This window comes from Misgurnus anguillicaudatus, chromosome 9 (genome assembly GCF_027580225.2).
Source record: "Misgurnus anguillicaudatus chromosome 9, ASM2758022v2, whole genome shotgun sequence".
Taxonomy (NCBI): domain Eukaryota; kingdom Metazoa; phylum Chordata; class Actinopteri; order Cypriniformes; family Cobitidae; genus Misgurnus; species Misgurnus anguillicaudatus.
The window spans coordinates 29,364,081-29,376,610 of record NC_073345.2 but is presented as its reverse complement, the minus strand read 5'-3'; the positions used below and the strand labels follow the sequence as shown (position 1 = coordinate 29,376,610).

General features: G+C 42.2%; 1 protein-coding gene across 1 annotated transcript in view; it reads left to right on the top strand.

Moving 5' to 3' along the window:
• Nucleotides 1-12,530, top strand: part of LOC129423052 (probable E3 ubiquitin-protein ligase HERC1) — a 113,899-nt gene that overhangs the window by 31,157 nt on the left and 70,212 nt on the right. Inside the window, exons 12-27 of the mRNA XM_073871463.1 lie at nucleotides 139-304; nucleotides 2,805-2,930; nucleotides 3,285-3,506; nucleotides 3,715-3,867; nucleotides 4,055-4,187; nucleotides 4,894-5,085; nucleotides 5,177-5,389; nucleotides 5,471-5,644; nucleotides 5,814-5,925; nucleotides 8,013-8,139; nucleotides 8,288-8,459; nucleotides 9,014-9,311; nucleotides 9,399-9,477; nucleotides 9,581-9,629; nucleotides 9,747-9,985; nucleotides 11,895-12,093. Coding sequence (XP_073727564.1) covers nucleotides 139-304; nucleotides 2,805-2,930; nucleotides 3,285-3,506; nucleotides 3,715-3,867; nucleotides 4,055-4,187; nucleotides 4,894-5,085; nucleotides 5,177-5,389; nucleotides 5,471-5,644; nucleotides 5,814-5,925; nucleotides 8,013-8,139; nucleotides 8,288-8,459; nucleotides 9,014-9,311; nucleotides 9,399-9,477; nucleotides 9,581-9,629; nucleotides 9,747-9,985; nucleotides 11,895-12,093 — 2,654 coding nt within the window. The remainder of the gene's footprint in view (nucleotides 1-138; nucleotides 305-2,804; nucleotides 2,931-3,284; nucleotides 3,507-3,714; nucleotides 3,868-4,054; nucleotides 4,188-4,893; nucleotides 5,086-5,176; nucleotides 5,390-5,470; nucleotides 5,645-5,813; nucleotides 5,926-8,012; nucleotides 8,140-8,287; nucleotides 8,460-9,013; nucleotides 9,312-9,398; nucleotides 9,478-9,580; nucleotides 9,630-9,746; nucleotides 9,986-11,894; nucleotides 12,094-12,530) is intronic.

Genomic DNA, 12,530 nt, shown 5'->3' with positions numbered 1-12,530 from the left:
CACAGGGTAACTGGCACAAACCCACAACCATCATCAACATATCCACAGGGGTGGGGTCAGAGAAGCATATGGCCTGGCACACTTTGAAGGTCACTTCATACTTCAAACATTTCTCTATCTTTTTCTCTCCTCTAAGAGGGAACATCATCAGTTTGTGTTGTTGTGTATGAAGCTGCTGTCCATTCACCTGTCGCTGGCCCATGCAGGTGGAACAGGGGCCACAGTTTTGGGAGCTCAAGGTCGGCCCCTCAGGAACCTCCTTTTCAGACTCATTGATTCCAACGTACCAGAATCCATACAACAGGTGTGTTTGCATATTTTTTAGTATGTTTATTGCCTACGAATCAAACGTACAACTTTTGTGTATCATCCAAGTTCAAAATTATGGACTCTGGGACTGTGTGTTGTTTAAAGGGATACTTCGGCATATAATGAAAATCACTCCATGATTTACTCACCCAATGTAACTCCAATGTGTTACTAAAGGACTTCTGAGGGTAATCAATGTGATTTTGTAAGAAAAATATTCATATTTAAAAAAATATAAACTATAATAACTAGCTTCTGGTAACATCCAAAATGCATTCACCAGATAGCGTATAATGCTTAAGATCTGGTGAGAAAAGATTCTCACGAGAACCACTTGTTGTGAGTTATTTTAGCTACGGAGGATAACTCAATATCAATTCAATTTATTTATATTTTATTTTATTTATATTGTGCTTTTCACACTTGTTTAATTGTTCCAAAGCAGCTTTACATTATTAATGAAAAAAAGGGAAAACATAGAAAAATCAGAGGACAACAACTAAGACTAAGATTAATACATACTAGTGAGCAGAGTATTAAAGGCACACCACGGATCTTTTTGGCCACTAGGGGGTGCTAGACATGTATTTTTCACGCCTAGCGCCCCTAGAGGCCACAAACGCCGCAGCACTGTCTCAAAGGAAAAGAACTGGCCAACCTTAAAACTAAACTAAAAACTAAACCTTTAAAACGCTAAACGAACAACATTTTGAGGCATCAGGGAGAAACACAGTCATGAGGAACTCGTGGCAGAAGCCATTTCTCAATCTGAAGGTTGCAGCCTCCGGATGTCGTATTTCTAAGCTGCATACGTCATCAAGACTGTCTTATTTCAGAATATTAACAATTATAAGGTTGACTGTTATACTTAGTTAATCGTAAATTGTTGCAGTATGATTATGACTTGCGAATGTAATGCTCATTTACCTTAATAAACCAGGCTTGATGACGTATGCAGCCTGCATATTTGACCTCCAGAGGCTGCAGCCTTCCAATTGAGAAACGACCAGAAGTATTTCCTTGCCTTTTTCCAAACAAATATTGTTGCATCGTCTCTCTCTCTCCCTTGCCACCAGGATTTTCCGCAATGGCGCTCGTATTTCCTCTCTTTTATGAAAATTGTCGCTCCAAATCCAAGTAAACCAATGTGTTTAGGTCTGCCGCTTTGTACTACGTCACGCGAGTGACAGCGGAACGCAGCAAATGAGGAAGAGAAAAGAGAGAAACGCTCAGATTTGATTGGTGAATGAATAGGGTTTGGTTTTACACTGTGTGAGTTTGAGCAAGTTTGACTGCTATAGCATCCTGGATTGTAATGTAAATACTATAGACAGTAAAAGAAAGGTAAATATGTGAACACGTGAATGCAGCATCTGAATACAGGGAACTATATGCAAGATAATCGCCGTCATTTATAAAGAAGATCGCATTTATGTATGAATCAAGATCGTGAGTTTATATAAAAAATTGCCTTAAAGGGGATTGAACCCGGGTCGCCCGTGTTATAGGTCCGTGACACTAACACAGTGCCACAGAATCACATAATAGAAGTTGCTCTCTACACTTCTTAAGTAGCCTCCAGCAAAATTCACGTTAAAAAAAAAATTGTGTGGAGGAAGTGACGTATGCCGTAAAGCAGTCGAATTTTGTAGTTTTTTTTTGTGCTCTGGTTAGTACCAGAAACCCTAAGTTTTAAAGTATGAGTAAAAATGATACAGACCCCACCAGGCTATGGTAGACATGTCATTCAACCTATTTAAAGTCAATGTACTATCACAAGGGTCTTGAAAATGTACTATGAAGGTTGAAAAATTACATGGTGTCGCTTTAATGTAACACATAGAAAAAAGTTTAAGTTAAGCTAATGCCAGCTGATTCCCAATATTCGAAATACCCATATCTTCTGGTCTTATATCGGTCATTTTTCTTTAAAATAATTTGTTTAGACGACTTCTTATTCGTGACTGTGCTCTGTGTCTACGCGTTCGTCACTACGCATTGTCCTATGTTGAAAAATGTGCATTGGCTACTAACAGAAGCTAGTTATTATAGTTTATAAGTATGGATATTTTTCTTACAAAATTGCAATGATTACCACCAGAAGACCTTTATGAACCTCATGGAGCCGTGTGGATTACTTTTGTCAAAGATGTTTTCACTTTTTTGGGCTTTAAAGTAAGAAGTTGTTCCCTAATCCTTGTTTATTACCATTATAAAGCTTGGAAAAGCAAGGACATTAATATAACTTTGATTGTGTTCTTTTAAAAGAAGATGGTCTTATGTATCTCGGGTGGCGTGGGGTTGAGTAAATCATGGGGGTAATTTTCTTTTTTCGCTGGAGTATAGCTTTAATACACATTTTATTTTTGAGGGAGTTTGTAGAGGACACTTTTAATAACTTTAATACATTTAGGAGCTCAGTGTAACCGAGTAATCTGTCAGAATGCCAGAAAGTGAGTCATGTCGTGCCTATGAAACTGTGTTTGTGTGTTTAGGCGGTGATGAGCACGCTGTCCATTGGAGCGTCTCTGTTGCTGCCTCCTCTCAGGGAGAGAACAGAGCTACTCCACTCGCTGTTACCTCAGGGCCCAGAGAGCTGGGACAGTCTCTCCAAAGGACAGGTAAACGCAAATACAAACATACAATTTGATGTAAAGGCCTGAATGTCATTTTTGATCTACAGTATATGCAGGCCTAGATCAAGAGTGTTTTGACTTATATGCAGATATGGATATGTATTGTAGAAAAATAGATAGATAGATTTCTATCACACCCATGACATGGCCTTGCTCAGTCAATATTCAAGATATCAAGGTAATTTTTATCACAGAATGTTCTTTAAATTATGTAGAATAATTTATTTTGTAGAAAACTGAAAACCCTGCTGAAGTCATTCATTTACTAAGGCAAATGCTCTAGATATGAATTGTCTTATAAATTCTCATTCTCATAAACTAACTTGCCCACCTCCACAGCGTTTACAGCTGGACATGGTGCTAAATAGCCTACAGGAACAGAGTCACGTGGCGTCTCTACTTGGGTACAGCTCACCCGGAGAACTGAGTACAGGTTTGGCCCTGCCGCCCACCCCTGATCGACCCACAGGAAGTGTAAGCTCCAACTCAGAAGCTCCAGATCATCTCCATCTGGCAGAGGTTCTCCTGAAGACCCTGCTGCTCAGCATCGGTTTCTATACGGTCAGTCCAACAAATGTCCTCATGTACAGTTGATAGGAACATCAGACATTAAACTCTTTCCTCGCCATTAACGAGTTAACTCGTCAATTAAGAGAAAACGCTTCCCTGCCAATGACGAGTATATCCGGCTTTCCGGCTTGTCTGGCAACTTTTTTTACAAAACGCTGGCTGCGAAAGAGTTAATATGTGTGATACTTTGTTCATCTAGGAGCGTGCGTTTGGTGAACTGGAGAAGAACAGTGATAAACAGAGGTTTAGTCAATCTCAGAAGCAGACTGAAGCTCCTTCACACTTCCACCACTTGCTGTCTGCTCTCCACAGACACCTGCTGGCTCACTGCTACATCCACACGGGTGCTGAGGTACATCTAGCCTTTTCCATCACACCTATTTAAAATCATCAGGAAGATAATGTAGCAGACATTTTTCACTTATACAAAAGCCGCTTGTAGCACTTAAGTATTGACATTCTCAGTATTTGCTTGTGTCCTAATGCTGGAGTTGGAGGGGAAAGTTGTTTAATGAATTTGGGTGTATGGGTTTGTGTAGGATGACAGCAGCGTTGTCCTGCTTCACAAACACCTGTGCCTGCTATTGCCGTATGCGGCTGAGACCTTCAGGAGGTCCACCATACTGCTGGAAGAGAGTACACTGGACAAGCATGTCATCAAGAAACTGCACAGTAAGAGCACACACAGTTAGTCGCAGGTGCATGTTCATTTTTACAGTTCATCTCTGTGCATTTGTTTGCTTCTATCTAACCCCAACCTGTGCATTTATCCATCAGTTCATCCATTTATCATCTATCCATCTAGTCATCCTTTCAAATGCACATTAATTTCCATCCATTCACTGAATTGTGTTCATTGTGTCCATTCATTGAATGCGTTTATCCACTACTCATCCATCCTTCCACTCGCTTGTGAATCCATCCATCCACTTGCAACCGCCATACATTCACCCACCCATGCACCTGTCCATCTACTCATCAACTTTTGCATCGATTTATCAACCACCATACATTCACCCATCCATTTTTGCATCCATGTATCATCTGCCATATATCTAACTATGCATGCATCCACTTAAGCATCCATTTACCCACTACCCAATTATCCATCCTTTCACAGTCACATCCATTTCCATACATCCATTTACTTGTGCATCCTTTTACCCATTACCCATCCATCCTTCCACCCATTTGTGAATTCATCCATCCATTTATCAACTGCCATTCATCCATCCATCCACTTGTGCATCCATTTATCCACTACCCATCCAACATTCCACCCATTTGTAAATCCATTCATCCATCCACTTCTGCATCCATTTATCAAATCCCCTTTTATCAATTCTTTTTACATTTACATGTGTGTATTTGTTTGTAGCTGTGCTCTTTGGCTCAGTTGCGGGCAGTCTGCTGTGTCAGGTGATCTACTCTCTGCTTCTGCTGCCATTGGCTGTCGTTAGGCCCCTCCTCCCTCACCTGTTTACACTGCTGGAACACCTGAATGAGCTCAACTGTTACCTGCCCAACACTTCACATCTGGAGGACATGGAACTGGAAGGAATCCCACAAGGTGAACATAACACACTCTCAATCCCCATTGAACATAATCAGATATCCTCTGTGACATCAGCAGTTTAAGTCATATACTCATCTCATAACAGAAGTGTCTGAAACCACTGAACCAGTCCTGGTGCCTGAATCTGAGGACTGGGCGTGGCTTCTGGACCTGGAGAGGTCTGTGGCTCTTGCCATTGGCAGATGTCTCGGAGGTATGCTGCAGGGCCCGCCCTCTTCCATCCAGGAGAGGATGGCAGAGTTCTGGTTATGTAACCCGCTCTTGAGAAACGGGCTGGAGATGGACTTTGAACAGCTTGGTAATGACCTGACATTATGGGGCAACAGTGTATGATCACAAACAAATGAACAAATATATTAAATGAATTGTTTCCTTTCAGATTGGTCGATGGGTTGGCTGACCGAGGCTGTGTTCATGAGCTGTGTTGACGTCAGGTTAGCCGATCTGCGTCTGTCTGAAGAGAACACAACGCTGGTGGAACTTGCTCTCGGATCCCCACGAGAACCTGCCAGCGCCCTCTGGAGGAAGATGAAAGATTATGCAGCCAGTAGAGGTGAGGAGGGAGGGTAAAAAACATGAGTGCATTATTTTTCAAGTTTTCTGAAAAGGAAGAATTAAAAGAAAGATTAATTTTAGATTTTAAGGGAAAGATGCTATGACAAATCAAATCAATATAAGCAGTTATAGTGTTTAACATACAGTATTGACCTGTATTTGTGCAGACTGGGACAATGGCGGATCAACAGGAGATTGTTTATTAGAAACAGTGTGCCGTTGCAGTTTGGCAGCTTTGCTCAAACATGCTGGTCTTCATGAAGCTTATTGGCAAGATAAGTAAGTGAGACCCACACCACACCCTGTCTCTCTTCTCTTTCTTTTACACCTCTCACCCCATGTCTTCTTTCTGTAATTAGTTGACCTAGATTAAATATATATTCTATTATGTGAGCAACAATGTCAGTTCCTTTCTCTCTTTTACACACACTCTCTCTGCTTGCTCACTCTCTTGCTTGCTCACTCATTCACTCTTGTTCACACACTCACTCACTCACTCTTTTGCTCACTTACTCACTCTCTTGCTTACTCACTCTCTTGCTTGTTCATTCTCACTCTTGCTCACTCCCTCACTCTCTTGCTTGCTCATTCACTCACTCACTCTTTTGCTCACTTACTCACTATCTTGCTTACTCACTCTCTTGCTCGTTCATTCTCACTCTTGCTCACTCACTCACTCGCTTGCTCACTCACTTATTTTTTGCTTACTCATTCACCCACTCTCTTGCTCGCTCACTCACTCACTCTCTTGCTCGTTAAGTCTCACTCTTGCTCACTACCTCACTCTCTTGCTCACTCACTTATTTTTTGCTTACTTACTCTCTCACTCACTCTCTTGCTTGCTCACTCACTCGCTCACTTACTCACTCTCTTGCTCGCTCACTTGCTCACTTATTCACTCTCTTGCTCACTCACTTATTGTTTGCTTACTCACTCACTCACTCACTCACTCACTCACTCACTCACTCACTCACTCACTCACTCACTCACTCACTCACTCTCTTGCTCACTCACTCTCTTCCTCACTTCTTCCTCACTTGTTCACTTACTCACTCTCTTGCTCACTCACTTATTTTTTTGCTTACTCACTCACTCACTCTCTTGCTCACTCACTCACTTATTTTTTGCTTACTCACTCACTCACTCACTCTTTTGCTCACTTACTCACTCTCTTGCTCACTCACTTATTTTTTTGCTTACTCACTCACTCACTCTCTTGATCACTCACTCACTTATTTTTTGCTTACTCACTCACTCACTCACTCACTCACTCACTCACTCACTCACTCACTCACTCACTCACTATTTTGCTCACTTACTCACTCTCTTGCTTACTTACTCACTCTCTTGCTCATTCATTCTCACTCTTGCTCACTCACTCACTCACTCACTAACTCGCTCACTTACTCACTCTCTTGCTTACTCACTCACTCTCTTGCTCACTCACTCACTCACTCACTCACTTGCTTACTCACTCACTCTCTTGCTCGCTCACTCACTCACTCTCTTACTCGTTAAGTCTCACTCTTGCTCACTACCTCACTCTCTTGCTCACTCACTTATTTTTTGTTACTCACTCACTCTCTTGCATACTCACTCGCTCACTTACTTACTCTCTTGCTCACTCACTCACTCACTCACTTACCCACTCTCTTGCTCACTCACTTATTTTTTGCTTACTCACTCACTCACTCACTCTCTTGCTCACTCACTCACTCACTCACTCTCTTGCTCACTCACTCACTTATTTTTTGCTTACTCATTCACTCTCTTGCTCACTTATTCACTCTCTTGCTCGCTCGCTCACTTGCTGACCCTCTTGCTCGCTCACTTACGCTCTTGCTCGCTCACTCACTCACTCACTCACTCACTCACTCGCTCACTTACTCACTCTTTTGCTCACTTACTCACACTCTTGCTCACTCACTCACCCGCTCAGTTTCTCACTCTCTTGCACACTCCTTCATTTATTTTTTTGCTAGCTCTCTCACTCACTCTCTTGCTCATTCAGTCTCACTTTTGCTCGCCCACTCACTCTCTTGTTTATTCACTCACTTACTTTCTTGATTACTCACTCACTCACTCACTCACTCACACACACACACTTGCTCTCTCTCGCTTGTCACTCGCTCACTCTCTCTCCCTCTGTCTCTCTTACTCTTAAGTATTGGTCTGTCGTGTCTGTGCTGTTTTAAATCTCACATGATAAATGACTTAGCTGTGATGGCTTATTTGTGAGAGTTTAGTGAATAGAAACTGACAGCTGTAAAACCTTAGAAGTGTTTTTTTCAGTTCAGGTCTGAAGCATTGGAGTAAAGCTGCTATTAAACTCGTTTGTGTGTGTGTGTGTGTGTGTGTGTGTGTAGAAATGAGCCCTGTGAAGTTCTGATCGAGATATATCAGGTGGTGTATAAAATCCGCACCACCCTCATGTCCTATAAAGAGAGTGTTGGAAACGCAAGCAGTGCACAGCCTACAACCGCCCCCAAACAGGTAAACACATCAATAAACAAGTGAACAAATCAATATAGATTGTTGTAATGGGGAAAAATTAACTCAATAACAGGCTTGGGCACAAGATATACCTATGTGTTACGCTTATTAATGTGGAACTTCCTGTTCCTCTTTGTTCTACTTTAAGGCGTCGCTGGGATCTCAGAGCCCCAGTGAGGAGAGGCAGGAGGCGGGGAGCTCGGGAGAATCATCAGGAAGAGATGCAGATCCCAGCATCCAGACGCCCCACACGGCTGAACATAACCAGGACGATCCATTAGAAGAGGAGACACCCAGCATCAGCAGTATGTACCTGCCGGGTAAACACACTGCTTTCTGTGTTTCTTACACAGCGAGTGTGGGCTAAACACCCAAAATAAAAATAAAGAATCTGTTAAAGGGACACTCCACTTTTTTTCAGAATCCATTCAGCTGATCTCTGGGTCTGGCGCTTCCACTTTTAGCATAACTTAGCATATTCCATTGAATCTGATTAGACCATTAGCATCATGCTGAAAAATGACCAAAGAGTTTTGATATTTTTCCTATTTAAAACTTGACTCTTCTGTAGTTACATCGTGTACTAAGACCGACGGAAAATTAAAAGTTGCGATTTTCTAGGCCGATATGGCAAGGAACTATACTCTCATTCTGGCGTAATAATCAAGGACTTTGGGGTTGTAACATGGCTGCAGCAGGCACAATGGTATTACGCAGCGCCTTAAAATAGTCCCCTGCTTTTGAAAGTAACCAAGGGTACTACTTTCAGGCAAGTTTATGAATACCAACATATCAGTTATGTGGTGTTATTTCCAATAACAAACTCCCCTCTTGTGGTGTATTGCAAACAGTGCATGTGTGTGTTCACCCACAGAAGTGCTGCAGTGTTTTCTGGCCACACGGGAGGCCATGCAGCTCCAGCAGAATGAGACCGTGTATGAATCGTCTGGTACCAGCACGTTACCCAGCAGCACCGAGAGCCCCGGAACCCCTGACAGAGAGACCCCACAACGACCCTGGGACCACCACAGCGCCACCAGTCAGGGTCTGTCCTTCCCCGCTGCCTGCCACCTGCTGGTGTCACGCTGTCTGTTCCTGTTGCTGGGAGTCAGAGCTGCCTGGCAGGAGGAGAGCGTCACGTCACAGGCACATACTGAGAGCGGTACAGCCAGGTCTGTATATGTGTATACATCTGTGTGTGTATACACACTGTGCAATGTAAAAAGTTGTTAATGTAAACTGTACCTCTTTCTCTACAGGTCTCCACCCTACTATGAGGGACTTGGCACAAAGATGGAGTTACAGTCGCCATCTGAGCGAAGATTTAGTGAGAGAGAGGTATTTACTAAGGATTTATCTCCTTTAAAAAAAATTATATGAATCGTTCTTTTAATTGTGGATATTTTGACTTTTCATTGGTATTTTTTGTATCTTTTTCAAGCTAACCGATAACTCTAGAAGTTCCTCAGGTTCGTTCAAGAATAAAATGGGTGGGTCCCCTTTATTATTACACTTCTTATCATGCATATCTGATCCCACATGTCGGATCTCGCATATCCTTTTGACATCTGATGTCTCTCTCTCCCTCTCTCTCTCTCTCACTGCAGGTCTGCCTCTGTGTTCTCTAGGCATTATGAAAGATGCCTGGGAGCGATTGCGGCAGTGCATCAGCCCCACCACTGTGCTGTGCCCGGGTGGAGGTGGCACCCCAATCCTGGGACAAGTCTTCCATTTTTTGTGTGGGGGTCTCCTCCGAACATCCGCTCTGGGAGACAAAGATGTAGGGGCGCAGGCCGACCCAAAAGCCATTACTGTTGCCATGGCTCAGCAACACCAAAGAGCCCAGGTAAGAAAAGCTTAGCTGGCGTAACAAATGTAGGGGAGAGCGGGGCACAACCTAACGCTTTTTGGTTTTGGCTCAATCATTAAAAAAATATTTGAATTTGATTGACTACATTTTTACATAAGCAACACACACATCTTTGCTACAAATGAACATTTGAAGTTTGTTTCTATTACTTACCATTCTTGAACAATTACACCAAACGTGACAGAAGTGTAAACGTTACAACCCCCCATAGGTGGGGTCGATTGTAACAGGCAGGGGGTTAGTTGTGACACTAGCTACAAATTAAGTTTGCAGGGAAATATTTCAATACTATTTTGTCTATATACTTGAAGTGGGTATTGTTTATATATCTGTCTATAAAAGACAGGTATCCACACTGTATTCATTCATCCAGGCCTTTTCTAACAATAGTTCAATTATAAATGGACACAAATGTCTAAATATGTGAGAAAAAGCAGCACAATTATGACAAAACATTTTTTTTTATATGTGACCCAGTCTGTAATAACCACGCTACAGTTTCAAAATCAAATTCTGAGATAATAAGCATCAAAGTCTGATTTTAGCTATTCATTTCATTATGATTTCAATATTTGACGTGACCTTATTCAATCAATATTAAAGATGTGAACAAAAAATAATTTTGACACACGATTTTTGATAAGACAGGCAAATTTATTTTGTTGGCAGCCAGCAATCATTCATGTGTAGACTATTTAAAACAACGTCAAGAATTACGCTAACGCTAGCAGTTTTCATATCGTAAGTGCTGAGGGGTTAGTTGTAAAACAGCGTTACAATTAACCCCACTGGGTCAAAATATTTTCAAAACCACCAAAAAACTTGCTGAGAGCTGCAGACATTTTTCAAAATGATGCTATGTTTTAGTCAACAAGACACTGATTAATATGACATAGCATTGGATTTGGTATCTTGCACACTCAACTTAGAAACCGAAAAAAAATGCAAAAAAAATGTACTTGCATGCCACCAAAACACTCGTTCATTAATGAAAGGTATAGCGGAAGATTTTCCCGAATTATTTAAAAGAACCGCCCCTCGATATTTAAAAAAAAAATGCACACGCAACACTCTCCCTCCCGAGAGGGACCGCCTGTTAAACGCGTGCACGAGACAGAGAGAGAGCATGCAGGAGCTCAGTTCTTCTCTTCGCTCTGTTTACAAGTTTCTGTCGGCATGTTTACCGTGTCTGTGCGGTTCGTGACTTGTGCCAGGGCTAGCATCGCTAATCATCAACTTTTACGAGCAGTGATTTTAAATGGATTCTCCAAATAGCATGACAAAATGTACCTTTCCAGTAGAAACTTCGCGTGGGAAGCCCAACCTGTCCTTTTAGCTCACGCCAGCGTGTGAAATAGTCTCCCATAAACATTCTGGTCTTGTTTCTTTCTTTATAGTCCTTTCTCTTCTTGTCATACAATTCGTAGACCCTTTTTCTCTTGCGACCCTCAGACATTTTGAAAAAAAAAACAGCGAGAATGCAAGCTTCAATGAATGGTTGAAACCGTAGCACAACACACATACACGTGAAAGTGCGCATGTGCAGCAAGTGAACCTAGAGGCAAGCACGTACGACGGTTATACGTCAACATATAATCAGAATGATTGACATCTGGGATGACCAATAGTCTTGATGATCCACCCGGAAAACGAAAATCTTCCGCTATACCTTTAAATTAAATGAATAAAAAACATTATACATTTCCAATTATTTGCGGGAGATGGTCTTTTGGCAGCGTGAAAAAATACCTCAAAAGCAAAATGCTCAACCTTATGCAACAATGTAAACAGTCCGTGTTACAACAAACCCCACGTTAGTTTTTGCCCCGCGCACCTCTACTATTGGTTTAGAGTCACTGCAGTCGTTTATGTATTGTGCTTTTAGGTGCGTTTGGAGGCGTTGCGTCAGATTTCTTCATTCCTATTGGAGATGGAGGAGAAGAGCACCAGCTCTCTAGCGCCCCCACGGTTCCCTGGTCTACTGCAGTCAGTGCAGCTGCAGTTCCTCTCCGGATGCTTCGGTCTGGGAGCACCAATCACTGGCAGTCTGTCTGCACCTAACAACAAGATTCAACATTACACGGTAAGATAAATATGATATAAACATCAAATATGCGACCTTGTCTGTGAAATCCAGGCTAAAGGGCTCGTTATAGTTGTGCGTAGGTCCTACGGCGTAGCCACGACGGCGTAGGTTCTGCGTCGGTTTTCATTTATATTTTTCCGTCGTCGTCCGCGTCGACGTGCAAACACGTGCAGACCGCTGGTAGGCAGTAACCACGCATGTAACCACAGTAGCAGCACGACCGTCAGAGAAGAAGCAGCTTAGCAAGTTTACCCACAAACGAAGAAGAAACAGCAACTTGTTGTGTATAATTTTAGAAGACCAGCAATGATGGAAGTAAATAAACAACGTCTTCTGTTGCAGTTTGAGTTAAATCACTCCTCAACTTGGCTCATCTTTGTTTTCACCGTCACAAAGGGAAATACCTATGACGCAGTTTTTTTTACCTGACGGGAG